This window comes from Bos indicus, chromosome 15 (assembly GCF_029378745.1).
Source record: "Bos indicus isolate NIAB-ARS_2022 breed Sahiwal x Tharparkar chromosome 15, NIAB-ARS_B.indTharparkar_mat_pri_1.0, whole genome shotgun sequence".
Classification (NCBI taxonomy): domain Eukaryota; kingdom Metazoa; phylum Chordata; class Mammalia; order Artiodactyla; family Bovidae; genus Bos; species Bos indicus.
The window spans coordinates 82,314,838-82,341,693 of NC_091774.1; the positions used below are offsets into that span (position 1 = coordinate 82,314,838).

Below are 26,856 nucleotides of genomic sequence, written 5' to 3' on the forward strand. Positions count from 1 at the left end.
ATAGCCAGGACATGGAAGCAACCTAGATGTCCATCAGCAGATGAATGGATAAGAAAGAAGTGGTACATATACACAATGGAGTATTACTCAGCCATTAAAAAGAATACATTTGAATCAGTTCTAATGAGGTGGATGAAACTGGAACCTATTATACAGAGTGAAGTAAGCCAGAAAGAAAAACACCAATACAGTATACTAACGCATATATATGGAATTTAGAAAGATGGTAACAATAACCCTGTATACGAGACAGCAAAAGAGACACTGATGTATAGAACAGGCTTATGGACTCTGTGGGAGAGGGAGAGGGTGGGAAGATTTGGGAGAATGGCATTGAAACATGTGAAATGTCATGTATGAAACGAGATGCCAGTCCAGGTTCAATGCACGATGCTGGATGCTTGGGGCTGGTGCACTGGGACGACCCAGAGGGATGGTATGGGGAGGGAGGAGGGAGGAGGGTTCAGGATGGGGAACACATGTTTTAAAATTATTAAATTAAAAAAGAAAAAGAATTCTTTGAATTTCACATGCGTGTAACAACAAACTGCAATTTTTAAATATTGGTGAAAAATAGAGTGTTCTAGCTTAAAGGATTTTAGAGATAATGCAATCCTATCTTCTATCTTAATTATCTATTCTTCTATTTAAATTACCAAAATTAAAGTTCATAGACAAGAGGCAAGTTATGGAAAATCACAGGATTTGTTATTAAATTAGATGTGTTAGCATCACAATTCAAATTTTTAAACACTGACAGGCTATTTATGAAATAATATAGGTCCCTGTAAATTACTTCATGTCATTTCAGTTACTGCTATTGTATCGAGCAGTATTATACTCTACTAAATCATAGTTTAGAATATTGTGTTCTAGGCTTTCATTTTCTCAAAAGATAATGGGATACATAGATTATGTCATTTCATACAGTGGGATACTGTAGTAAGTCCTGTACAAGGAATAAAGACATGTAGAGAGTAAAAGTTAAACGAGTGAGTTCAGAATAGAGACAGCTGGATGCACATTCCTGCTCCATCCTGTACTAGATGACAGATGTTGGGTATTACTTGATATCATTTGTCCACCCATTGTCCCTTGAACTCATGGTCAAACTGGAGAGATAATCCAAACTGGCACTGTAGAATTGCATACATTAAGGTTAGGCCAGAGTTATTGGTTGTCAGTAATGCCTAACGTGGCTCCTGACATCCACGTTAGACATTACTGACAATTGGTCTCTGCATTGATTTGAGAAGTGGATTAGACGTATTCCAGATGACTAGAAAATCAAATGTCCTGCATCCTCATGCATTCCATTTGCTTCTGCCCCAAATTTCTTCCACTGTCATATTCCATTTATGTCTTCTTCCAATTTTTCATACTTAGATAGAGGACATTACAGCTATACCAAGTAAGAATTCATTTTTTTTCTGAATGACATTATGTATTAACTAGGGTGTCTTAGCCTCATTTTATCCATCTGTAAAATGGATATAACAATATTGCCTGGCACTTAACAGAATACAATCAATGAAGATATTCTTACTGTTAGAAGGTAGTGACAGAATCTCTCTAGGACTAAAAATGAAGGCAAGGTTAAGGAAAACGTACATGTGAGAATGAGATCTAGTACACTATGATTTCACCAATTTCATTTTTCTTTGCATTAATCTCATAATCTATGTAACAGAAGCTGATGGCTTGGAGCAGGCAGGTAGTGAAAGAGACAATGAAAAAGTACCCAGTTCTAGATATATTTCAAAATAGAGCTGGCTGGATTTCATGATGTATTGACGTAAGACATTAGAGAAAGGGGAAACAATGATGACTCCATTTTTTTGTACAGCAGCAGAGGGAATGGTGTAGAAGAAACCGATTTTCTAGAAAGAATAAGAAAGATGATTTCAGATGTGTCATAGTGAGTTTGAGATTCCTTTTGGTTTAGATCAGATCAGATCAGATCAGTTGCTCAGTCATGTCCGACTCTGTGCGACCCTATGATTCGCAGCATGCCAGGCCTCCCTGTCCATCACCAGCTCCCGGAGTTCACCCAGACTAACATCCATCGAGTCAGTGATGCCATCCAGCCATCTCATCCTCTGTCATCCCCTTCTCCGACTGCCCCTAATCTCTCCCAGCATCAGAGTCTTTTCCAATGAGTCAACTCTTCTCATGAGGTGGCCAAAGTACTCGAGTTTCAACTTTAGCATCATTCCTTCCAAAGAAATCCCAGGGCTGATCTCCTTCAGAATGGACTGGTTGGATCTCCTTGCAGTCCAAGGGACTCTCAAGAGTCTTCTCCAACACCACAGTTTAAAAGCATCAATTCTTCGGTGCTCAGCCTTCTTCACAGTCCAACTCTCACATCCACACATGACCACAGGAAAAACCACAGCCTTGACTAGACGAACCTTTGTTGGCAAAGTAATGTCTCTGCTTTTGGATATGCTATCTAGGCGGGTCATAACTTTCCTTCCAAGGAGTAAGCGTCTTTTAATTTCATGGCTGCAGTCACCATCTGCAGTGATTTTGGAGCCCAGAAAAATAAAGTCTGACACTGTTTCCACTGTTTCCCCATCTATTTCCCATGAAGTGATGGGACCGGATGCCATGATCTTTGTTTTCTGAATGTTGAGCTTTAAACCAACTTTTTCACTGTCCTCTTTCACTTTCATCAAGAGGCTTTTTAGTTCCTCTTCACTTTCTGCCATAAGGATGGTGTCATCTGCATATCTGAGATTATTGATATTTCTCCTGACAATCTTGATTCCAGCTTGTGTTTCTTCCAGTCCAACATTTCTCACGATGTACTCTGCATAGAAGTTAAATAAACAGGGTGACAATATACAGCCTTGACGAACTCCTTTTCCTATTTGGGACCAGTCTGTTGTTCCATGTCCACTTCCAACTGTTGCTTCCTGACCTGCATACAAATTTCTCAAGAAGCAAATCAGGTGTTCTGGTATTCCCATCTCTTTCAGAATTTTCCACAGTCAATTGTGACCCACACAGTCAAAGACTTTGGCATAGTCAATAAAGCAGAAATAGATGTTTTTCTGGAACTCTCTTGCTTTTTCCATGATCCAGCGGATGTTGGCAATTTGATCTCTGGTTCCTCTGCCTTTTCTAAAACCAGCTTGAACATCAGGAAGTTCACAGTTCACATATTGCTGAAGCCTGGCTTGGAGAATTTTGAGCATTACTTTACTAGCGTGTGAGATGAGTGCAATTGTGTGGCAGATTGAGCATTCTTTGGCATTGCCTTTCTTTGGGATTGGAATGAAAATTGACCTTTTCCAGTCCTGTGGCCACTGCTGAGTTTTCCAAATATTAAGTGCTTCCCTAATAGCTCAGCTGGTAAAGAATCTGCCTGCAATACAGGAGACCCTGGTTTGATTCCTGCACTGGGAAGATCCAGTGGAGAAGGGATAGGCTACCCACTCCTGTCTTCTTGGGCTTCCCTTGTGGCTCAGCTGGTAAAGAATCCGCCTGCAATTTGGGAGACCTGGGTTCGATCCCTGGATTGGGAAGATCCCCTGGAGAAGGGAAAGGCTACCCACTCCAGTATTCTGGCCTGGAGAAATCCATGGACTCTATAGGCCATGGGGTCACAAAGAGTCAGATACAACTGAGCGACTAACTGTTGAACTGTTCCTAAAACTATCCTATTCAACCCACAAAACTAGAAAAGGCCACTAAAAAACTAAACGAAGAGGTTTGGGGGAAAAAATCCGAGTATGATAATGTTGTAAAGTCAAGATCAGGGAACAGTAGAGCACTAAGAAGAAAAGGGAGAGAGAATGTCACCACTGAGGTGGTCGCTAGGGAAGCCCTGTCCCAGGACGCAGATTTCAGCTGGACAGTAGGTTAAGGGAACTTCCAGAGGGGAGTTTCTGGCTATGCTCATGACTGGCTGTCAATCCCAGAAGGAAGAGTAGAATGATTTCAGGAGTTGGGCAGGAGTGGCTGTCGGGCTTAGAAACAAGGATATGAAGAGATGTGGACTTTATTCAACAGCCATTGAGGGCTGACCTGAGATTCCTTGTCTTCATGGTGATGTCTACATGTCTACATGTCTACACGCCAAAAGAGAGAATAATGAGATCAGTCAGTCCTCAGGTCTCGAGGTAGAGGATGACAGCCAGGCCATGAGGTTGGAGGGTGGAGGGGAGGGTGGAGGTCTTGACGGAAAAAGCAGGTCCCCACTCCCTGTTTACTCCTGCTGGTGTGGTAGGGAGGCCGTGGGAGGTGTCAGCATCCAGGGGAGGCACCTTCCTGGTTCTCACTAACAGTAATCAATACTCATATCATTTGCCCCTAAATCTAGCGAGGGGGGCGGAAACGTGCTGAAAGCATTTCATTTTATTTTTTTACCATCTTCTCAACAGTACTCTTGCCTGGAAAATCCCATGGATGGAGGAGCCTAGTGGACTGCAGTCCATGGGGTCGCTAGGAGTCGGGCATGACTGAGCGTCTTCACTTTCACTTTTCACTTTCATGCATTGGAAAAGGAAATGGCAACCCACTCCAGTGTTCCTGCCTGGAGAATCCCAGGGATGGTGGAGCCTGGTGGGCTGCCGTCTATGGGGTCACACAGAGTTGGACACGACTGAACCGACTTAGCAGCAGCAACAAACTGAAGGAGTGTCTTAAGTCAGCACTTTCCTACAGGGGAGAAAAAAAAGTAGTTGCAAACACAGTCTTGTGTTCACAAGAAGCGGCCCTGCAGCTCCGGAACCCGGCGAGATCTGGGCTCTAAAGCAGCGTCTGCTGTGCAGCAACAACCGCCGGGAACAGCGGGGCGCAGCGGCCTCCTGCCTCAAGAAGATGAGGAGCAAGTCTCGTGACGTTCCAGCCATCAGTGAGTTCCCGGGACCCCGTCACCCCGGTCCTGGCAGAGGATGGCGCCCAAGCAGATGGCGGTGATTACTTCCTGTGTCTTCCCGCCAATGCTAAGTTTGTGACATCAGCTGGGAACCAGTGGGGGACACACAGTTCAGATGCAGGGACAGCTTGGCTCACCCAGGAGTCCTTGGACAGAGGTGAAACAGACGGTGGGGCAGGGTCGGAGTGGAAGAACGTGGCTAGGCTGCTGATGGAAGGCTTGTATCCAGCTTTACCCTGCTGCCGGAGGAAGAGCTGCAGACGCTCCTTGATGTCCCGTGTTCCGAGCTGGTTCAGGACCTCGGCCAGAGCCGTGTGGCTGTCCAGCAGCTTCAGAACGCCCTGCAGCAGGTGCCTGACCGGAGAGAGGAAGCCCAGCAGTCCAGGCGGCTCCAGGAACGTTCCTGCCGGGCTTTGGAGAAGGACGCTGGCTTCTTGTCGAAGCAGCAAGAGTCCAGAGCCGACCTCGGGAGGAGAGGGACGCAGTTGACACAGGCGTTAGAGACAGCTCCTCCGAAGTTATGCCTGTGGGCCAGATCCTCTTGGCACTGAAGGAAAACCCTGCCCCAGAGCTGAGTATGTCTAGTCAGCATATGGAGGTGGGCGAGCACCAGGGACCCTGACTTTTGCAGGGAGACACTTGTATTGGGGTTTATTCACCTCTGCAGACCCTGAATCGTAGCTACCAATTTGCCTATTATTATATGCAAATCTTCCCTTGTAGCTCAGTTGGTAAACAAATTGTCTACAATGGAAGAGCCACAAGTTTGATTCCTGGGTTGGGAAGATCCCCTGGAGAAGGAAATAGCAACCCACTCCAGTATTCTTGCCTGGAGACTCCTATGGACGGTAGCCTGTCAGGCTCTTCTGTCCATTAGGTCGCAAGAGTTTGACACGACTTAGCAAATAAACCACCACTGATAAGATAGAATTATAAAAGGTCTTTAAATCATGTATTGGCTTTTTAGCAATCTCTTTGAAAGATTTTTTTTTTTGGATTGGATCACCACATATTGGGTGTACGGGCACAATTAAAAATTGAACAAGCTACTCCGTACCCTTCAGTTCAGTTCAGTCACTCAGTCATGTCTGACTCTTTGCAACCCCATGAATTTCAGCACTCCAGGCCTCCCTGTCCATCACCAACTCCCGGAGTTCACCCAGACTCACGTCCATCGAGTTGGTGATGCCATCCAGCCATCTCATCCTCTGTCGTCCCCTTCTCCTCCTGCCTCCAATCCCTACCAGCATCAGGGTCTTTTCCAATGAGTCAACTCTTCTCATGAGGTGGCCAAAGTACTGGAGTTTCAGCTTTAGCATAAGTCCTTCCAATGAACACCCAGGGCTGATCTCCTTCATAATGGACTGGTTGGATCTCCTTGCAGTCCAAGGGACTCTCAAGAGTCTTCTCCAACACCACAGTTCAAAAGCATCAATTCTTCAGCACTCAGCTTAGTACCCTTAGTACAATTCAAATTTGTTCTTCAAAGAATAACATGAATGTCAAAGCTTCCATGAAGTCTTCAAAAACTCCTCTATAGACACTGCCTTTCTGTTATAACTTATAGAGCACCATTGACCACTGTGTTACTTGTAATAATTTGTTTCATCTTAATTTAACGTGCATCTCTCATATGCATCATCAATACTATATAAGCAGATGCACAAACTTAAATAATGAATTAAATGATGATAGTTAGAAACTGCTGAGTACTTTCAGTTTTCACGGCACCTGAAATGTGCATGCATACTACACCTCCACTGATTTATCACCCAACCCTGTGACGTGTTATCTGTCCCCATTTCACATATGGGGAAACTGAAGCTTGCTCACAAGGAGTGACACAAAGAAGTCCATAAGTCTAGCAAGTGGCAGAGCTGGTATTTGAAGCCATGTCATTTTGAATTAAAGCCCGAGTTCTTGATCCCCGAGAAATAATCTCCTAATATTTGATATATAGTCGCTCTACCCCAGCTGGAACACAAAATATGTTATTCATTATATTTGCCTATTCATGAATGACTAATTTATTTAGTGCATTATTCACAAGTAATGTGAAGAAATAAAAAGCATGGGTATTGAAATCAAATATACAATTAGCTACTGGGAACTTAACTAATATACTATCTTTCTGAATCCAAGTTGAATGACAAACATTATATGAACACGTTTACAATAAATTTCCTCTCTCCCTTCTATCAGGAAAGAAAAGGAAAGGAAAGAATACTTCTACATTTAAAAGTTATATAAATTTTCAATAACACCAATTAATAAGCCACATAAAGTGCCAGAATTTGTTCAGTAATTCACCCAACATTCATTCTCTCTCCAACCTAAGTCCTTACAGCGTATCAGGTTGTGTGCTTTTCTAAGGTCTAGAATGATGTAAAAAACATATTCCCTGATCAGAAAGTATAGAAGTACAAGAGTAATATATAAAATGTTGATTATTTGGGATATTCCTATTCTTTATTCCCAAGCAGAGAGCATTAGCTTTGTCTCGGGCCAGTGGGATGGTACCATGGTCTCATTTACACTATAGTTCACCAGTCAATATATCTAATAGTTAATCAATCTATTAACTATTAACTGAGTGCCTAATACCAGTACTTTGGCCACCTCATGTGAAGAGTTGACTCATTGGAAAAGACTCTGATGCTGGGAGGGATTGGGGGCAGGAGGAGAAGGGGACAACAGAGGATGAGATGGCTGGATGGCATCACCCCCTTGATGGACATGAGTTTGAGTGAACTCTGGGAGTTGGTGATGGACAGGGAGGCCTGGCATGCTGCAGTTCATGGGGTCGCAAAGAGTTGGACACGACTGAGTGACTGAATTGAACTGAACTGAATGCCAGCAAAGCTTCAGAATAAAAGCTAGAGTCCAGATTCCTTCATTCCCATAAATTCTTCATTCTGGTGTGATTTTTTTTTATGCCTCTTATTTCAGTGCATTTTTATAGTTGGTCACTTAGCCTGGGTCCCCCCTTTTTTTATTTCTCTCTATTCTTGCTCTTTTTTCATTAATGTTATGTGCTCTCCAACTTATAATAAATTTTCACATTGAGATCCAAATTGATACTCGCAAAGACCTTGGGATTAGCCAGTTGTTAACTAATAATACCATACTCCAAAAGAGGAAGCTAAAAATGAGAAAGGTTTAATAATTTGTCCAAGTTCTAAAAGCTCCTCTAAGGCAAAGCAGGGACTCAAGACCCTCTTGTTCCTTTTATTTTTATACAACATAAATACATATTCTTCTTAAGAACTTCCATGGTATTTGTAACACAGTCTGTCACTAAAAATCACAGACACCTAATAATATCCAGTATGTTGCATAAAATATTCAGTATTCAGTTATGAATAAATCAAGAGAGAAATGGGTACCTTGATATATTTTCCTGCTTACCTCTGTCCCTAAAAATATATACAGACTGTAGATTTGATCGGAGACTTACCTGGTATGCTGAACAATGAACAGGCTAATTCATTGATTTCACATGAGTCTTGAATCAGAAATTCAATCCATAAAAGATAAGAAGCATTCTACTGAGATTTTCTTCTTAGTCTTTGATCAAAAGGGAGAAGAACTTTGGAGCAAAGAGAGACTGAGAAAAAAAGCAGTGCCACAGAAGTAGCTAACACGATTGTACGGTAAGAGTTGCTGATGTGTTTCCTCAGATAAGCCACCCAACTCCTTTAAGTCACGTTATATGCATCTATAAAGCAGAGATATTAGATCAGCAGCCCCAAACAACATCCTCCCTAAAAGGATACTGCTGTCGTGAGAAAAGAAGTGAATCCCTGCAGTGTCCTGAAAATGGCAATCATCATAATCAAAGTCATGATTATTTCTCCTGGTCATGACTACAGGCTCCCAGTTCGGAGAGATCTCACTCTGGGGCAAGGCCATAGGAGGTAATAGACACCGTGGACAATCAGTTGAATGAATCAATGGTCAAGTAACATTTTATGGTCCATTTACATGGTCTTTTACATATAAAGCCAAATGGAGTTATTGGGAACTGAAAGAGAGAGTTATAAACCCACAGAACGCTCAGGGGACAAAGCCCCCATGAGAGCAACAATAGGGCCTTATCTCAGACTACTGGACAAAAAGTGATGAATGTGTGCATAGGAATCCAGTTCTGCTTGCTGAAGGAGACTGTGAGTGAATTAACGTAGTTTGTATTAATTCTCTTTGATGATGCTAAAATCAAGTTAGATCATTACCTCTAGGGCTGCATATTGGCATAAACATGGGAAACAGGGACAGAAGTCTGTTATTAAGCCAAATGGATTTCAGACAGAATTGCATGCCTTAATTCGACTGAAACACTTGCACCATTGACAAGAATCATTCATTCATTCAACACTGTATTGGTCCCAGATGAGTTTAGCCATAGTCCTGGGCGTAGGTGTACATATCTACAGAAAACAAACATGTTCACAGTCTCAAATGCTCAGGTTTACAGGAGAAGACAAACATTAAGCAAACTCACAAATAAGGAGATACAATTATAATTAGAACAAGGTGCCCACATTAGAATGAATAATGAAAATCTGCTTTTGAAAATGTTCATTTATTTGACTGTGTTGGACCTTAGTTGGCCAGTGGGATCTTCATTGCATAAGGCGGGATCTTTCATTGTGTCAAGAGGGCTCAGTTGCTCCTCTGCATGTGGGATCTTACTTCCCCGACCAGGGATTGAATCTGTTGCCTAAATTGCAAGGCAATTGTAAGGTGGATTTTTAACCACTGACTACTATAGGGAAGTCCTACAAAAACGTACTTTCAATGACAGGCAGAAGGTTTTCTCAGAGAATCAACACCTCAGCCAATGCATGAAGGATGGATAGAGGTACCATAGTAAGCGTGAGTGATAGTCGCTCAGTCATGTCTGACTCTTTGCAATCCCATGGACTGTAGCCCACCAGGCTCCTCTCTCCATGCAGTTCTCCAAGCAAGAATTCTGGAGTGGGTTGCCATTTCCTTCTCCACAGCATAGGCAGGATTGCCCAAACAAAGTGAAAAGGCACAGTGTCTTCAAGTTGTCAAAGAAGTTGGCAGAATCTAAAGAAGCCAGAGGGACAGCAGCACAGTTAGCAAGACTTGTTCCTGGAAAGTTTGTTTTCAGTGTCCTTTCCAGAACAAAATTCATAAACAAATACAAGCAAACAAAAATTCCCAACCCAAACACCAAAATCATCAGGAGGAATGACTGGTGTGGACCATAGGACCAGCATGGACAACTGGCAAGAATAACTGAAATCCTGTCCTTCATAAAGCAAAAACCACTGGAACTGACGATCAGGCTCAGACTGGAGTACATTTCAGTCCCACTGATTTGGAAACATGCATCATTGTGTGCCAAGCCGTAACCTATTTCTCAAGGAGAATCCATCATACCCAAAATCTCTTTCTTATAGCCTATGTTTTAAAAGCCCCAGTGGAGTAATTCCTAGAATTTTCCTTGTGATATTTTGGGATGATTGAATGGAATTCTCATACACCGAAGTATTGAGACCACCTTATAATCTTAGACTATCAGTGTTTGTTGTGTATTGTTATGCTGGTAGAAACAGCTGCTACTGTTATAACTAGAAATGCATTAGAATCTTTCTTCTAAGTCCATGGTTGGACAATGTCTATATAGTGTGAGAGAGATAAGCATATAAAGTTCAATAGACTTATCTAGATTTAATACCAGATTCTCCATTTTGTACTACGAAACTCTAAACACTTGTGTAACATCGACATGACACTTCTGTATGCATCACTGTATCATAATGTACTTGGAAGACAACTTTTATATACACCCTCATTGCAGTGTCAAAAGTGATAATCTCTCAAAAATGTTTTTATGGTTATTGCTATTCTTTTATTAACTCACCCTTAAGAACACACAACATATTAAATCCTTTTTTCCCAGAAAACAGAGAAGCTTACTCTGTAAATTGCAATATAAAACATGCTTACAAATTCAGTCAGTTCAGTTCAGTTCAGTCGCTCAGTCATGTCCGACTCCTTGTGACCCCATGAATCGCAGCACGCCAGGCCTCCCTGTCCATCACCAACTCCCGGAGTTCACTCAAACTCACGTCCATTGAGTCAGTGATGCCATCCAGCCATCTCATCCTCTGTCATCCCCTTCTCCTCCTGCCCCCAATCCCTCCCAGCATCAGAGACTTTTCTAATGAGTCAACTCTTTGCATGAGGTGGCCAAAGTACTGGAGTTTCAGCTTCAGCATCATTCTTACAAATTATTATGCTACAAATAAAAAGTGATGATTATGGTCAGAAAATTACAAGTCAGTTGCTATTAGCATTTAGAATTACTGTAATGCTGTTTTCATTAATAGTATAATGTATATATATGTGTGTGTGTGTGTATATACATAAAATTTAGATTATATATTACTTGCATAAGATATACATGACTGCTGTGCATATATTATATGCCAGGCCCAATCTAATACAGTACTCATAAAAATTCCCATATAGACATCATTACTATCAACTTTTAAAATTCAGAAGAAAAAAACACATTTGAGAAGTTAAGCAGCTTGCAAAAGACACACAGCAATTATATGTGAGGAATCAGGCTATAGCAATCCTAAGTATGACATTTAAACTTTATGCTCATCTCCTAGGAAGGGTGTTCATACACAGTGCAGAACAGCTGGTATATGGTAGAAGTGGATCACCGTGAGACGGCTTGTCTCAAAAAGTGATCCATGGGACTCTTTTTTCAAATATTTGTGGTATGCTGTGTAGCACTTTCATGGGAATTTACTTATCAGTGATCCTAAAGTTTAGATTTGACAAATCCAATGTTTTCCCAACTTTATTTAATTCTGGACCTACTTTTAAAGGAACTCCTACAAACTTTATATAGCATAAGTTTGAGAATAAGTGTAGTATCATTCAGAATACTCCTGAGCTCCTCAGATTGATCATGATATTTTCATTTAATGAAAATCAAAAAGTAAATATGAAAAGCAGCCAGAGAAGAAAACTAAACATTATTTTTGTAAGAGCTACAGTGAAACTGACTACAGTTTTTCAACATAAGTAACTGATTCAGGGTGAAGTGGAATAATCCAATTGCCTATAGATCTATGCTGACAGAATTATTAAAGAAGATTCTTCTGCAAAAAAGTTCCAAAATGAAAAATAGAGGAAATTAGAAAAAATACTGGAAAAACTAACATGTTGATAACACAAATAAATATATGAAGTGTTTTAAATACTATTGAAAAATTCTTCTAAAGTTTTAATTGCATGTAAAGCTAAAATGCCAGCTTCCCTGGTGGCCCGGATGGTAAAGCGTCTGCCTGCAATGCAGGAGACTCGGGTTCAATCCCTGGGTTGGGAAGATCCTAAAATACTTGACAATAAAAGCAAAAGAGGTGGGAATCAATCAGAATAAAAATTTTATACAGTTCTTTCATAATGAAGAAAAATTAAAATATCAAGGTACAACTTAATAAGTGAAGGACAAAAGTCCCAATAATAGGAGACGAAAAGAGGAAAATTAATTACTTAGTCTGAGATAACTCTAGTCCAAAGCAAAGGACAAAAATGAAATGAAAAACTAGTGTGTTGAATAGAAAACAAGAGGCAGATTTCAACCCACTGTATCAGTTATTAATTTCAGTGTCAAAGTCCAATAATTTCCTTTTTAAACTGAAATATATTGAAGTGAATATATATATTAAGGAATCAAACACTTGATAATATAAAACACTTATTTTCTAACTCTTAAGAAAAAAATGACTGGATGGCTTATATACGCAAAGCAATGGTCAATATTTCCTAAAGCTACTCCAAGATGCAATCCCAATTCCTTTTCTACTAACTTTTCTACTCAAGTCACAGCAACATAACTACCAACAACCCTACAAGATGAGGTTGGATGAAAGCTTAGTAGGACAAGCAGGTTATGGCTTCCCCCTCTTATGGTCCTAAATTACCTCTTTTAAATAGAGGGAAAATTGACATATATCACTTTCAGATGTACAGCGTAATGATTTGATACTTGAATGTACTGAAAAGTGATCATCACAGTAAGTCTAGGTAGCATCCATTCTGATATAATTACAATTTTTCTCCCCTGTGATGAGCATTTTTAAGATCTGCTCACTTAATAACTTTCAAATATGCAGTATAGGAATATGAACTGTACTCACTATGCTGTGCATTGTAGCTCCCATGATTTGTTTATGTTATAACCATGAGTTTGTACCTTGTGAATTATCTTATCTCATTAATTTAAAGACATCTTTTGGGCCATAAGTAGATTCCTTGGCACTACACTTCAAACCTCAAAAGTCCTCCATTCTAGATTTCTCATTTCAGATGAGAACAAAAGTGAAGTCTTTCACTACACTTAGCCTCACTTACTGTATTTTTTTAATGGAATTAGTGATTCCCACCCCTGATGTTTCATAGAGCGGTGGAGATGAAATAAGATGGAGGATGTGAAATGCTTAGTAAATCACTCAGTCCACATAGAAGACTCCTCTTGTTGTCAGAGCGTGCTAGCCAAGGTCATTCTGACTAACGTGTTGCAGCAATGTCACTGTGAAGGAAAAGGCCTCCTGCACCGAGACCCGCTTGTGATAAAATAAAATCAAGTGAACAAGCTGCCCAGGGCCCCAGGTTATTCTCACTCTAGTGAGTTTCAATAAAGTCAGGTTGGGACTGAGGGTCTGATGACAAATGTCTTGAAGGGAATTACTCTGACGTGAACCTCCCAGGAACAAGCTCTCCTGTGATCCATCCACAGGTCCAGGCCTCATGCACTCAGTATTTTAATTAAAATCTTGCCTTTGGGGATCAAATACTTAGGGAACCAACTAAGCACAGTCATGGGTGTATGAGTTGGTATTTCTTCCACAGTATACCCATCTGTTCTCAAAAATAAAGAAAAAGAGGCTGTTAACACTCTTGGAAGCTGCTGATGTGGACATCAGAGCAGGAAGGAAAACACATCCTTCCTGTTCCAGGGGGGTTTGCTGGGGCATCGAACCACAAAGCCTCAGACATTGCTTCCATAAATCCTGTGGGATTTTCTTTCTTTCCCATTGGAAAGTAAATATCTTTCTGTGCCTATTGTGCCCCTTGAATTTGGAAATCTTAGCCTGATTGGGGTAAAACCTAGCAAATCGCAAGTATTCCAGCTTTATTCTAACCCAATACTAACCTTGCTTACCTTTTATGCATATTTCATACCTTTAGATGAAACTATATTTCTCAGATTTCTTACAGTCATATAAGGGTCGAGTGGTTTTCCAAGTAATTCATTTCTAAGTGGTAAAGAGAGACCACGCCTTCTCATTCTTACACTTAGTAATACTGACATCTTCCACAAGTGACTCTAAAGGTTTCTGTAAGTGAAACAAGAGAGTGTGATAAAATGCATGTCGGATAACAACCGTACACGCCTATCTGCAAAGAAATGTCCTATCTGCAAAGGCATTTCTTTGTGTGTAGGAAGAACACTTTTGTAGTGAGCGTGTATATGATCTCTGCCACTATCCATAAAGTTAGTTCAATTAGAATTTTATCAATGTGATTTTCAGGGAACCTGAAATATATAGCAAACAAAAAGTAGTGAGAAATAATTCTATACATTCCCATTCAAATGCAAAGTATAATAGAAAATTATATCCTATTCTGATCTCTGATGAGTTTGTTAAGTATCTCTAAATAATGTTTACTTTTATTATTCCCACCTCTTTGAAATATAATTGTTATATGACATTATAGAAATTTGACAACCACCAAGCTGAGTATATACATATATATATGTATATGACTTCCCAGGGGGCACCAGTGTAAGAAGACCTGCCTGCCAATGCAGGAGATGCAAGGGATTTCAATCCCTGAGTTGGAAAAAAAACCCTGGCAGAGGGCATAGCAATCCACTCCAGTATTCCTGCCTGGATAATCCCATCGACAGAGGAGTTTGGCAGGTTACACACCATCAGTTCAGTTCAGTTCAGTTGCTCAGCCGTGTCCAACTCTTTCCGACCCCATGGGCCACAGCATGCCAGGCCTCCCTGTCCATCACCAACTCCTGGAGTTTACTCAAACTCATGTCCATCGAGTCAGTGATGCCATCAAACCATCTCATCTTCTCTCGTCCCCTTCTCCCACCTTCAATCCCTCCCAGCATCAGGGTCTTTTCAAATGAGTCAGCTCTTCACATCAGGTGGCCTAAGTATTGGAGTTTCAGTTTCAACATCAGTCCATCCCATGAATATTCAGGACTGATTTCCTTTAGGATGGACTGGTTGGATTTCCTTGCAGTCCAAGGGACTCTCAAAAGTCTTCAAAGTCACAAAAAGTCAGACATAACTGAAGCACACACACACACACATATGTATATATGTGTTAATTTTATGTATATAATATATATACTTAAATGATTACCTTGGTAAGTTTAATTAACATATTCATCACCTAATGTAATTACAATTTATTTTCTTTGGTTAAGAAATCAAGGTCTACCCTCTGAGCAACTTTTAAATATACAGTAGAGTATAATTAACTGTAGTGATTATGCTGTACATACATTCTCAAAACTTGTTTCTCTTATACCTAGGCGTCTGTACCTGAGCACTCCTTGGGACCCTCAGGGAGTCAGCCGGGGACCCACTTCCACTCACCAGCAGGGCAGCACTTGCTCCTGGTGCCCTGGGGGCTTATAGCCAGCCACCTTGACCCAGCCTGACTCACCATTGGGCCAGCACTATAGAGGACTTTCCTAGACACACAGTCAGCCTGGCTAGGATCCAGGCCTTCCAACCAGCAGCTGACAGCCTCTGCACAAGGCCAGGCCCAGTGACCAGCCAGACCAGAGGCCAGTCACACCTATCTGCACACCCAGATAAGTCATCCTGCTGCAGCAAAATGACTCCACCACCCATACAGGGGCCTCCCCTGGAGCACAGAGCCCTGGGGAGCAGAGGGGAGTGCCCTGCTGGGACATGTAGGATGTCTCCTACATCAAGCCACTTTCCAAGACTGGGGAACATAACCAACCTATCAAATACATATAAAGTAGCGAATTTGACTAATTAATGAATCAGTCAAAATAAGGCAACAAAATAATATGATCCAAATGAAATAACAAGATAAAGTTCATAAGAACTAAATGGATATATCCAATCTATCCAATAAAGAGTTCAAGGGTTTGCTCCAAAAGATGCTCAAAGAACTCAGGAGAAGAAAAGATGGACATAGTGAAACTTGTAACAAAGTAGAGAACATAAAGAAGATCTGAACAAAGCTGAAGAATAATTGAAATTAAAAAATACACTAGAAAAAAGTAAGCAGAAGATTAGATGATATGGAGGAATGAATCAGTGGACTGGAAGACAGGCTAGTGGAAATCACACACGCAGAACAGAAAAAAAGAAAAACAAACATCGAGAAATGAGAATAGTTCAAGAGACCTCTAAGACAACATCAAGGAAACTAATTCTTGTGATAGGGGTTCCAGGAAGAAAAGAGAGAGAGAAAACGGAAGAGAACATATCTTAAGACATAAAGCTGAAAACTTCTCTAACCTGGGAAAGGAAACAGATATCCAACTCCAGGAAACACAGAGAATCCCAAACAGGATCTACTCCAAAAAGTCCACACCAAGACACCTTGTAATTAAAAAGGCAAAAATTAAAGAGAGAATATTAAAAGAAACAAGGGGGAAAGCAACAAATCATGTACAAAGGAGCAACCAGAAGGACATCATCTAACTTTCAGCAGAAACTCTGCAGGCCAGAAGAAGGTGGCATGGTATGCTTAAAGTGATGAAAGGGGAAAACCAAGATACTCTACCTGGAAGGGCTATCATTAACATTGGAAGGAAAAGTCAGAAGTTTTACAGCTTAGCAAGATCTAAAAGAGTCCAGGACCACCAAACTAGCTTTACAAGAAATGTAAATGAGACTTCTCTAAGTGGAAAGGAATAAGCTACAACCACAAACAGAATATTCTGAAAGGAGAAATCTCATTGGCAAAGGCAATTATACAAAAAAAGTAGCAAATTAACCACTTATAATGTTAGTAGGAAGGTTAACAGACAAAAGTAATAAAAGTATCTACATCCACAATAAACAGGTAAGGGATACACAAAACAAAAATGTGTTTCTCCCTGTTGTATATTCTATGCAATATTGTGTTATTAATTTCTTCTCTAAAGGTTTAGGACAATTCACCAGTGAAGCCACTTGAACATAAAATTTTTGCTTTGGGTAGTGTTTTAGTTATGATTAATCTAATTTTTTACTTAGTGTAAGTTCATTTATCTCTTTATTTGTTCTTGAATCTATAGTGTTTGTTTGTGTCTTTTATAGAAATTGCGTCTGTCAACTGTTACCATATAATTCCTCTTAGAATTCTTTTAAACCTTCTTATTTCTGTTAAGTAGTTTCAGTGTTCTCTCTTTTTTCTTGATCAATCTCAATTAAGTTGTGTAAATTTTATGATCATTTCTGCGATACACCCCATGTCACCACACATTTATAGCCTCCCAACTAGCAATATCACTCACTAGAATGCTATTTTTCCTCGCCAAGAATGAACATACATTGACACCTCATAACCATATAAAGGTAGCAGTTTACATTAGGGTTCACTTTTAGTGTTGGATAGTCCATGGATTTGGACAAGTGTATGCAGATGGTGACTGCAGCCATGAAATTAAAAGATGCTTACTCCTTGGAAGGAAAGTTATGACCAACCTAGATAGCATATTCAAAAGCAGAGACATTACTTTGCCAACAAAGGTCCGTCTAGTCAAGGCTATGGTTTTTCCGGTGGTCATGTATGGATGTGAGAGTTGGACTGTGAAGAAGGCTGAGCGCCGAAGAATTGATGCTTTTGAACTGTGGTGTTGGAGAAGACTCTTGAGAGTCCCTTGGACTGCAAGGAGATCCAACCAGTCCATTCTGAAGATCAGCCCTGGGATTTCTTTGGAAGGACTGATGCTGAAGCTGAAACTCCAGTACTTTGGCCACCTCATGTGAAGAGTTGACTCATTGGAAAAGACTCTGATGCTGGGAGGGATTGGGGGCAGTCGGAGAAGGGGACGGCAGAGGATGAGATGGCTGGATGGCATCACTGATTAGATGGACGTTGAGTCTGAGTAAACTCCAGGAGTTGGTGATGGACAGGGAGGCCTGGCGTGCTGTGATTCACGGGGTCGCAAAGAGTCGGACACGACTGAGCGACTGAACTGAAAACTGATGATGGTATTATCTTTCATTATCAGATCAGATCAGTTGCTCAGTCGTGTCCGACTCTTTGTGACCCCATGAATCGCAGCACGCCAGGCCTCCCTGTCCATCACCAATTCCCGGAGTTCACTCAGACTCAACGTCCATCGAGTCAGTGATGCCATCCAGCCATCTCATCCTCTGTCGTCCCCTTCTCCTCTTGCCCCCAATCCCTCCCAGCATCAGAGTCTTTTCCAATGAGTCAACTCTTCCCATGAGGTGGCCAAAGTACTGGAGTTTCAGTTTTAGCATCATTTCTTCCAAAGAAATCCCAGGGCTGATCTCCTTCAGAATGGACTGGTTGGATCTCCTTGCAGCCCAAGGGACTCTCAAAAGTCTTCTCTATTTTTGATACACTAAAAATCCTCTGTGATCCATCTACTCATCCTTTTCAAACCCTGAACTCTTAAAAAGCACTGTTTTTTACTATCACCATAGTTTTGCCTTTTCCAGAATGTTAATAGCAAAACCAGGCAGTTGGTAGTCGATTCACATTGGTCTCTTTACTTAGAAATATGAATTTAAATATTTTTCATGTCCTTTCATGGCTGGATAGCTCATTTTTTTAACACCAAATAACATTCTATTGTTTGAATTGCACAATATCAATCCATTCATTTATTGAAGGACATATTGATTGCTTCCATGTTTTCTTAATAATGAATAAAGTTGCTATAAATTGAGCTACTTTTTGTGTGCTACTTTTAAGTTTTCAACATATTTGGGTAAATACCAAGTAAAACAAGTGCTACATTATATAGTAAGAGTGTGGTTAGCTTTGTAAGAAACTGACAAACTGTCTTCCAAAGAGATGGTCCTATTTTGCATTCCTACTGGCAATGAATGAGAGTTCCTATTGCCCCACATCCTTAGTAGCACTTGATGTTGTCAGTGTTCTGGACTTCGGCCATTCTAAAAGATGTGCAGTATTCTTCCATTGTTGCTTTAATTTGCATTTTCATTATGATATAAAATGTGGACAATACTTTAGATATTAAGGTTTTGTATTTGGGTTGGCCAAAAAGTTCATTTCCATAAGATGTTATGGAAAAACTTGAACAAACTTTATGACCAATAATTTATAAGATTATATACAAGAGGAAGCAGAGTGTTCAGGGATGGCTTCATGAGCATGAATCCCATGTAGCCATGAAGACCTTGTGCTTAGAAGGTTCTGCAGTGCGTTTAACACTCTGTTCTTGCTAACTTAAAATTACTATACATTTTTAACAAGGGGCTCAGCACTTTTGTTTTTACACTGGGATTTGCAAAACAGGTAGCCAAAATGATTCTTCACACTTGAAATGTTCCAGGGAGGCTTTAGCATTTTATAAGGATAATTCGTAGAAAATGAAGAACCTGGTTCCTTTTCTTTTTTTTTAATTTATTTTTAAACTTTACAATATTGTGTTAGTTTTGCCAAATATCAAAATGAATCCGCCACAGGTATACATGTGTTCCCCATCCTGAACCCTCCTCCTTCCTCCCTCCCCATACCCTCCCTCTGGGTCGTCCCAGTGCACCAGCCCCAAGCATCCAGTATCGTGCATCGAACCTGGACTGGCGACTCGTTTCATACATGATATTATACATGTTTCAATGCCATTCTCCCAAATCTCCCCACCCTCTCCCTCTCCCACAGAGTCCATAAGACTGATCTATACATCAGTGTCTCTTTTGCTGTCTCGTACACAGGGTTATTGTTACCATCTTTGGTTCCTTTTCTCCAAAAGGAAAAATCTTTCCTATCAGGAGAGATAATCTGTTGCTGTGATCTTTCACTTAGTTCTGAAGGATATACATTTTAAGTATCTCCATTTCATTGTTATGCACAATTGCTCAGTTATGTCTGACTTTGCGATCCATGGATTGTAACCCACCAGGCTCCTCTGTCCATTGGATTATCCTAGGATTAATACTGGAATGCGCTGCCATTTCCTCCTCCAGGGGATCTTCCCAACCCAGGGATCAAACTCATGGCTCCTGCAGCTCATGCATTGGCAGGCAGATTCTTTACCACTGAGCCACTCTCCATTATCCCATAAAAGGATAAGCTGGCTCTTCAAGTCAAACCACAGGAGCCCTCAACGCGAGATTCAAAACATCCCATTCAAAACATTGCTTCCCACATATGGGTCCATGGTTTTGAAATAAATTTACATTCTTATATATTTCCTATATGTTTTAAATCATGTTCTAAATGTTCTAAATCATTTAACCTAGAAAGAAATAATTGAAATAAATTTACATTCTTATATATTTCCTATATGTTTTAAATCATGTTCTAAATGTTCTAAATCATTTAACCTAGAAAGAAATAATTGAAATAAATTTACATTCTTATATATTTCCTATATGTTTTAAATCATGTTCTAAATGTTCTAAATCATTTAACCTAGAAAGAAATAATTGCAGTAAAACAAATACATAGAGAATTGATAATTCAAAGACATTCTCATTAGACTAAGTTAAGTTGGTACTATTTTAGCTTTAAGAGATATGTTTATAAGCAATTATTATCATATCTCTGAATGAGTCTTAGTCTTCTAATATACCCAAATTTAAAAGCTAGACTAGCTTATTCTTAGAGAATGGTAAGGACCAGTCAGGTGGTCTGGTATTCCCATCTCTTTTAGAATTTACCACAATTTATTGTGATCCAAACAGTCAAAGGCTTTGGCATAGTCAATAAAGCAGAAATAGATGTTTTTCTGAAACTCTCTTGCTTTTTCCATGATCCAGCAGATGTTGGCAATTTAATCTCTGGTGCCTCTGCCTTTTCTAAAACTAGCTTGAACATCTGGAAGTTCACAGTTCACATATTCCTGAAGCCTGGCTTGGAGAATTTTGAGCATTACTTTACTAGCGTGTGAGATGAGTGCAATTGTGCGGTAGTTTGAGCATTCTTTGCCATTGCCTTTCTTTGGGATTGGAATGAAAACTGACCTTTTCCAGTCCTGTGGCCACTGCTGAGTTTCCCAAATATGCTGGCATATTAAGTGCAGCACTTTCACAGCATCATCTTTCAGGATTTGAAAGAGCTCAACTGGAATTCCATCACCTCCACTAGCTTTGTTCGTAGTGATGCTTTCTAAGGCCCACTTGATTTCACATTCCAGGATGTCTGGCTCTAGGTGAGTCATCAGACCATCATGGTTATCTTGGTCATGAATATATTTTTTGTACAGTTCTTCTGTGTATACTTGCCACTTCTTAATATTGTCTGCTTCTGTTAAGTCCTGTCCTTTATCAAGCCTATCTTTGCATGAAATGTTCTCTTGGCATGTCTAATTTTCTTGAAGAGATCTCTAGTCTTTCCCATTCTGTTGTTTTCCTCTATTTCTTTGCATTGATCACTGAAGAAGGCTTTCTTATCTCTTCTTGCTAATCTTTGGAACTCTGCATTCAGATGTTTATATCTTCCCTTTTCTCCTTTGCTTTTCACTTCTCTTCTTTTCACAGCTATTTGTAAGACCTCCCCAGACAGCCATTTTGCTTTTTGCATTTCTTTTCCATGGGGATGGTCTTGATCCCTGTCTCCCGTACCATGTCACGAACCTCAGTCCAGAAGTCATCAGGCACTCTATCTATCAGATCTAGGCCCTTAAATCTATTTCTCACTTCCACTGTATAATCATAAGGGATTTGATTAAGGTCATACCTGAATGGTCTAGTGGTTTTCCCTACTTTCTTTAATTTATGTCTGAATTTGGCAATAAGGAGTTCATGATCTGAGCCACAGTCAGCTCCTGGTCTTGTTTTTGCTGACTGTATAGAGCTTCTCCATCTTTGACTGCAAAGAATATAATCAATCTGATTTCGGTGTTGACCATCTGGTGATGTCCATGTGTAGAGTCTTCTCTTGTGTTGTTGGAAGAGAGTGTTTGCTATGACCAGTGTGTTCTCTTGGCAAAACTCTATTAGCCTTTGCCCTGCTTCATTCCGTATTCCAAGGCCAAATTTGCCTGTTACTCCAGGTGTTTCTTGACTTCCTACTTTTGCATTCCAGTCCCCTATAATAAAAAGGATATCTTTTTTTGGTGTTTGTTCTAAAAGGTCTTGTAGATCTTCATAGAACTGTTCAACTTCAGCTTCTTCACCATTACTGGTTGGGGCATAGACTTGGATTACTGTGATATTGAACGGTTTGCCTTGGAAATGAGCAGAGATCATTCTATCATTTTTGAGACTCTTGAGAAACCTATATGCAGGTCAGGAAGCAACAGTCAGAACTGGACATGGAACAACAGAGTGGTTCCAAATAGGAAAAGGAGTACGTCAAGGCTGTATATTGTCACCCTGATTATTTAACTTATATGCAGAGTACATCATGAGAAAGGCTGGACTGGAAGAAGCACAAGCTGGAATCAAGATTGCCAGGAGAAATATCAAGAACCTCAGATATGCAGATGACACCACCCTTATGGCAGAAAGTGAAGAGGAACTCAAAAGCCTCATGATGAAAGTGAAAGAGGAGAATGAAAAAGTTAGGTTAAAGCTCACCATTCAGAAAACGAAGATCATGGCATGTGGTCCCATCACTTCATGGCAAATAAATGGAGAAACAGTGGAAACAGTGTCAGACTTTGTTTTTGGGGGCTCCAAAATCACTGCAGATGGTGATTGCAGCCATGAAATTAAAAGATGCTTACTCCTTGGAAGGAAAGTTATGACCAACCTAGACAGCATATTGAAAAGCAGAGACATTACTTTGCCAACAAAGGTCCATCTAGTCAAGGCTATGGTTTTTCCAGGGGTCATATGTGGATGTAAGAGTTGGACTGTGAAGAAATCTGAGTGCCGAACAATTGATGCTTTTAAACTGTGGTGTTGGAGAAGACTCTTGAGAGTCCCTTGGACTGCAAGGAGATCCAACCAGTCCATTCTAAAGGAGGTCAGTCCTGGTGTTCTTTGGAAGGACTGATGCTAAAGCTGAAACTCCAGTACTTTGGCCACCTCATGCGAAGAGCTGATTCATTGGAAAAGACTCTGATGCTGGGAGGGATTGGGGGCAGGAGGAGAAGGGGACGCCAGAGGATGAGATGGCTGGATGGCATCACCGACTCTATGGACATGAGTTTGAGTGAACTCCGGGAGTTAGTGATGGACAGGGAGGCCTGGCATGCCACAGTTCATTGGGGCACAAAGAACTGGACACTACTGAGTGACTGAACTGAACTGAACTGAACTGAACTGAAGGACCAGTCAGCTCAACCTCTAATTTGAGCCTGAATGGTGATTTATCAGTTGGTGACCTGGCTGTAATTGGAAAGGAAAGAGCATAAAATGTGTCCTAAGCTGGAAATCTATAGAAAAAGAGTTAAGCCTGGCTATAAAACTAAATGTTGTTATTTTTATATCATGCTTTAAATTATACTTTCATTAATTTCCCTTTATACTCTGCTATGCTTTTTTCTGTTAAAATTGTCTCATGTAGATGTTACTCTGGGTAATGAGTCCATAAAGATGAAAATTGAGATAAATAAAGATGCCCATTTAATGATGCTTATTGTCATTGAAAAGAATTAAAAAAACAAAGCACTAGTAATAAACGTATAGTGACGATGTTTGGCAGGAGTATTAAGTATTTAAATGAAATAATTTCAAATATAGAGTTCTTTTTTAATACAATCACATACAAAATGACTATTTCTATTTTAAAATACATAAAATTATATTTTAAAATGTATCATCAAATACCAAAATCATTGGTTCAAATGGCAGTATAAAAACAGACCAATCCCATTTGACTCTTGAACTCATTTTTCTCTGCATCCATGGTTGTGTGAGTTACATGTAAGTTGCATGAAAATAAGGTGCAGGGGGCATGTACTTAAATATGTGGGTGAGCATAAATGTCCATATGAAAGTATGGTTCATCATGGAACAAATATACAATAAAATATAATTTACAAGAATTTAAAAAATATTAATTATAGTTTCATGCTAGATTCCTGAAAAGTTATTATTCCTGAGATTGCATTTTGTCAACATGTTTGTTTCCTAGACTTAAAACTTGAGGAATGATGTAAAAAAAAAAAAAAAATTACATAATTATTGACCGAGCAAGTCAATATTTTCCCTAGCTTGATTTGACGTGTATGTAACCATTCTGTTGTTGTTTCCATATAATTAAGATATGAATGTTATGGAAGACTTTGCTTTCCCCACAGCCTTTTTTAGGGCACCCTTGACCTCTTTGTTCCTCAGACTATAGATCAGCGGATTCAGCATGGGGATGACTATGGCGTAGAACACAGACGCCACTTTGTCTGTGCTCCTGGAATGGTGGGAGCCGGGCTGAAAGTACATGAAGGAACCCGTCCCATAAAAAATGAAGACAGCAGTGAGGTGGGAAGCACAGGTGGAAAAGGCCTTCTGATGTCCTCCAGATGAGCGCATCCTCAGAATGGTGACAAAGATAAACAGATAGGAGACCAGGATGACCAGGTTAGAAAAAAGGACATTGAAGCCAACCAGAAGAAATAAAACCATCTCACTTCTGTTGTTATCTGAGCATGAGAGAGCCAGGAGAGGAGTAGCATCACAGAAAAAGTGATCAATCACATTCGATCTACAGAAAGAGAGACTGAACGCATTCCAAGTGTGAACAGAGGCCACTAGAAAACCAAGGACGTAGGACCCTATGACCGTCCAGGCACACACCCTTGGTGTCATGATATTGGTGTAACGGAGTGGTTTACACACTGCCGCATGACGGTCATAGGCCATTAAGGCCAAGAGAAAAGTTTCCACAGAGAGAAAGCTACCAAAAAAATACAACTGAGCAGCACAAGCTTCGTAGGAAATGACCTTGTCTCCCGTGAGGAATCCAGCCATCACTTTGGGAGTGACGGCTGTGGAGTAACCAAAGTCCACCAGAGCGAGGTTGCTAAGGAAGAAGTACATGGGAGTGTGGAGACGAGAGTCCAGCAGGATCAGCGTGATCACCCCCAGGTTCCCAACCAGAGTGAGGAGGTAAATGAGCGTGAACACTAGAAAGAGTGGGATCTGCAGTTGTGGGTCATCAGTTATCCCGGCAAAAATGAACTCAGTCACGACTGTACTGTTCTTCATGGGGATTATTTAGGAACTATGAAAATGCACTGTATCAATAAAAAAGAAGATCTGGGTGATACCTGAGCTTAGAACCATAATTATGTTCAAGTTATACCTTATATCTGAATTTTCTAAATTAAATATAGGCATAACAACTAAAGTAATTTTTAAGTAATGTTAGAAATATAAAATGTTCTAGCTTAAAGGATTTCGATGATAATATAACCCAGTACCTCTATCCTCATAAATGATTGAAACTGAAGTACAGAAATGGAAGGAGACTTATATGAGATCATTGCAGAGATTTGTTAAAAATGAGATCCCTAGTGGTTCAGTGGTTAAGCCTCTGTGCTTCCAACATAGGGGGCGTGGGTCTGATGCCTGGTTGCGAACTAAGATGTCACATGCTGCACAGTGTGGGCAAAAACTAATAAAAGAACAATAAATAAATTTAAAAATGAGATTTGTTAGTCTCCCAATTCAGATTTTTCTGACACAAAGAATATTCATGCAATAAAATAGGTTACTGTAATTTAATTCATTTCATTGTGATTACCACTCTTGTATCATGAGCAGTGCTATATTCTAGTAACACAAAGTTTAATATATCAAGTTCTAACTTTAATAGTCTCACAAGATAATAGGATACATAGAATGAGTAATTTCCACAAAGTTCAATACTGTAGAAATTCCCGTACAAGGAATAAAAAATCCAGAGAATAGAAGTTAACAAGTGTGAGTCCAGACTACGGACATCTAAATGCAAATTCTAGCTTTGCCTTGTGCTAGATAACTGACTTGGGGTATCGCTCACTCTCACTTGGTCATCAGTCTTCCCTTGAACTCAATATCAAACTGGAGTGATGGTGCAAACTGGCACTGCAGGGTTTTACACGTTAGACTAGGACAGAGTTATTGGTCTATGCATTGATTAGAAGGGTGGACGTTGTAATAGAGGAATTCCGGATAACTCTATAATGAAACATCCTAAATGCTCCCTCATGCATTTGCTTCTTTACCAAAAGCTTTTGACTCTCACATTCTGTCCTTACCTTCCTTTAATTTTTCAAACGATAATCCTGTTTCACTCAAGTTGTGCACAGTCCAGCTGTGCCAAGTGTTTTCTGAGTCATCTTGTGTATTAACTAGAGTGTCTGAGGTTCAGGTTCTCCATCTGTAAAATGGGTCTAACATTATTGCCTGACACTTAACAGAATTCAATTAATGTAGATATTCTTCCTGTTAGAAGATAGTGACAGATTCTATCTAGGAACCCAAGATGTAGGTGAGGTTAAAGAAAACTTCCATGTAAGAATGAAGTCTGGATTACTATGATGTCACCCATTTCCATTTTCTTTGCATTAAGCTTATTAATCTATACAACAGTTAATGATGGCTTAGAACAGGATGCTACTGAGGGAGGTAGTGAGAAGTTATGCAATTATAGATATATTTCAAAAGCAGAACTGATTAGATTTCATGATATGTTGAATGTAGGCATTAGGGAAAGAAGGAGCAATAATGACTCTACTTTTTGTATAATAACAGAAGAATGGTGTAGAAGAAGCAGATGTTCAAGAAATAGCAAGAGCAGCAATTTCCAAATAGTCATGGTGAGTCTGGGAT

At 40.1% G+C, this 26,856-nt stretch overlaps 1 protein-coding gene and 1 pseudogene across 1 annotated transcript; one reads left to right on the forward strand and one right to left on the reverse strand.

Moving 5' to 3' along the window:
• The first annotated feature begins 4,064 nt into the window (after positions 1–4,064).
• Positions 4,065–5,507, forward strand: LOC109569171 (DNA fragmentation factor subunit alpha pseudogene; annotated as a pseudogene).
• An 18,672-nt stretch (positions 5,508–24,179) lies between these two features.
• LOC139187210 (olfactory receptor 5B12-like) lies at positions 24,180–25,251 on the reverse strand. Its single transcript, XM_070803215.1, has one exon. It carries the CDS (start codon positions 25,246–25,248, stop codon positions 24,304–24,306), a length of 945 nt encoding a protein of 314 aa, XP_070659316.1. The 5' UTR covers positions 25,249–25,251; the 3' UTR covers positions 24,180–24,303.
• Positions 25,252–26,856: the final 1,605 nt, after the last annotated feature.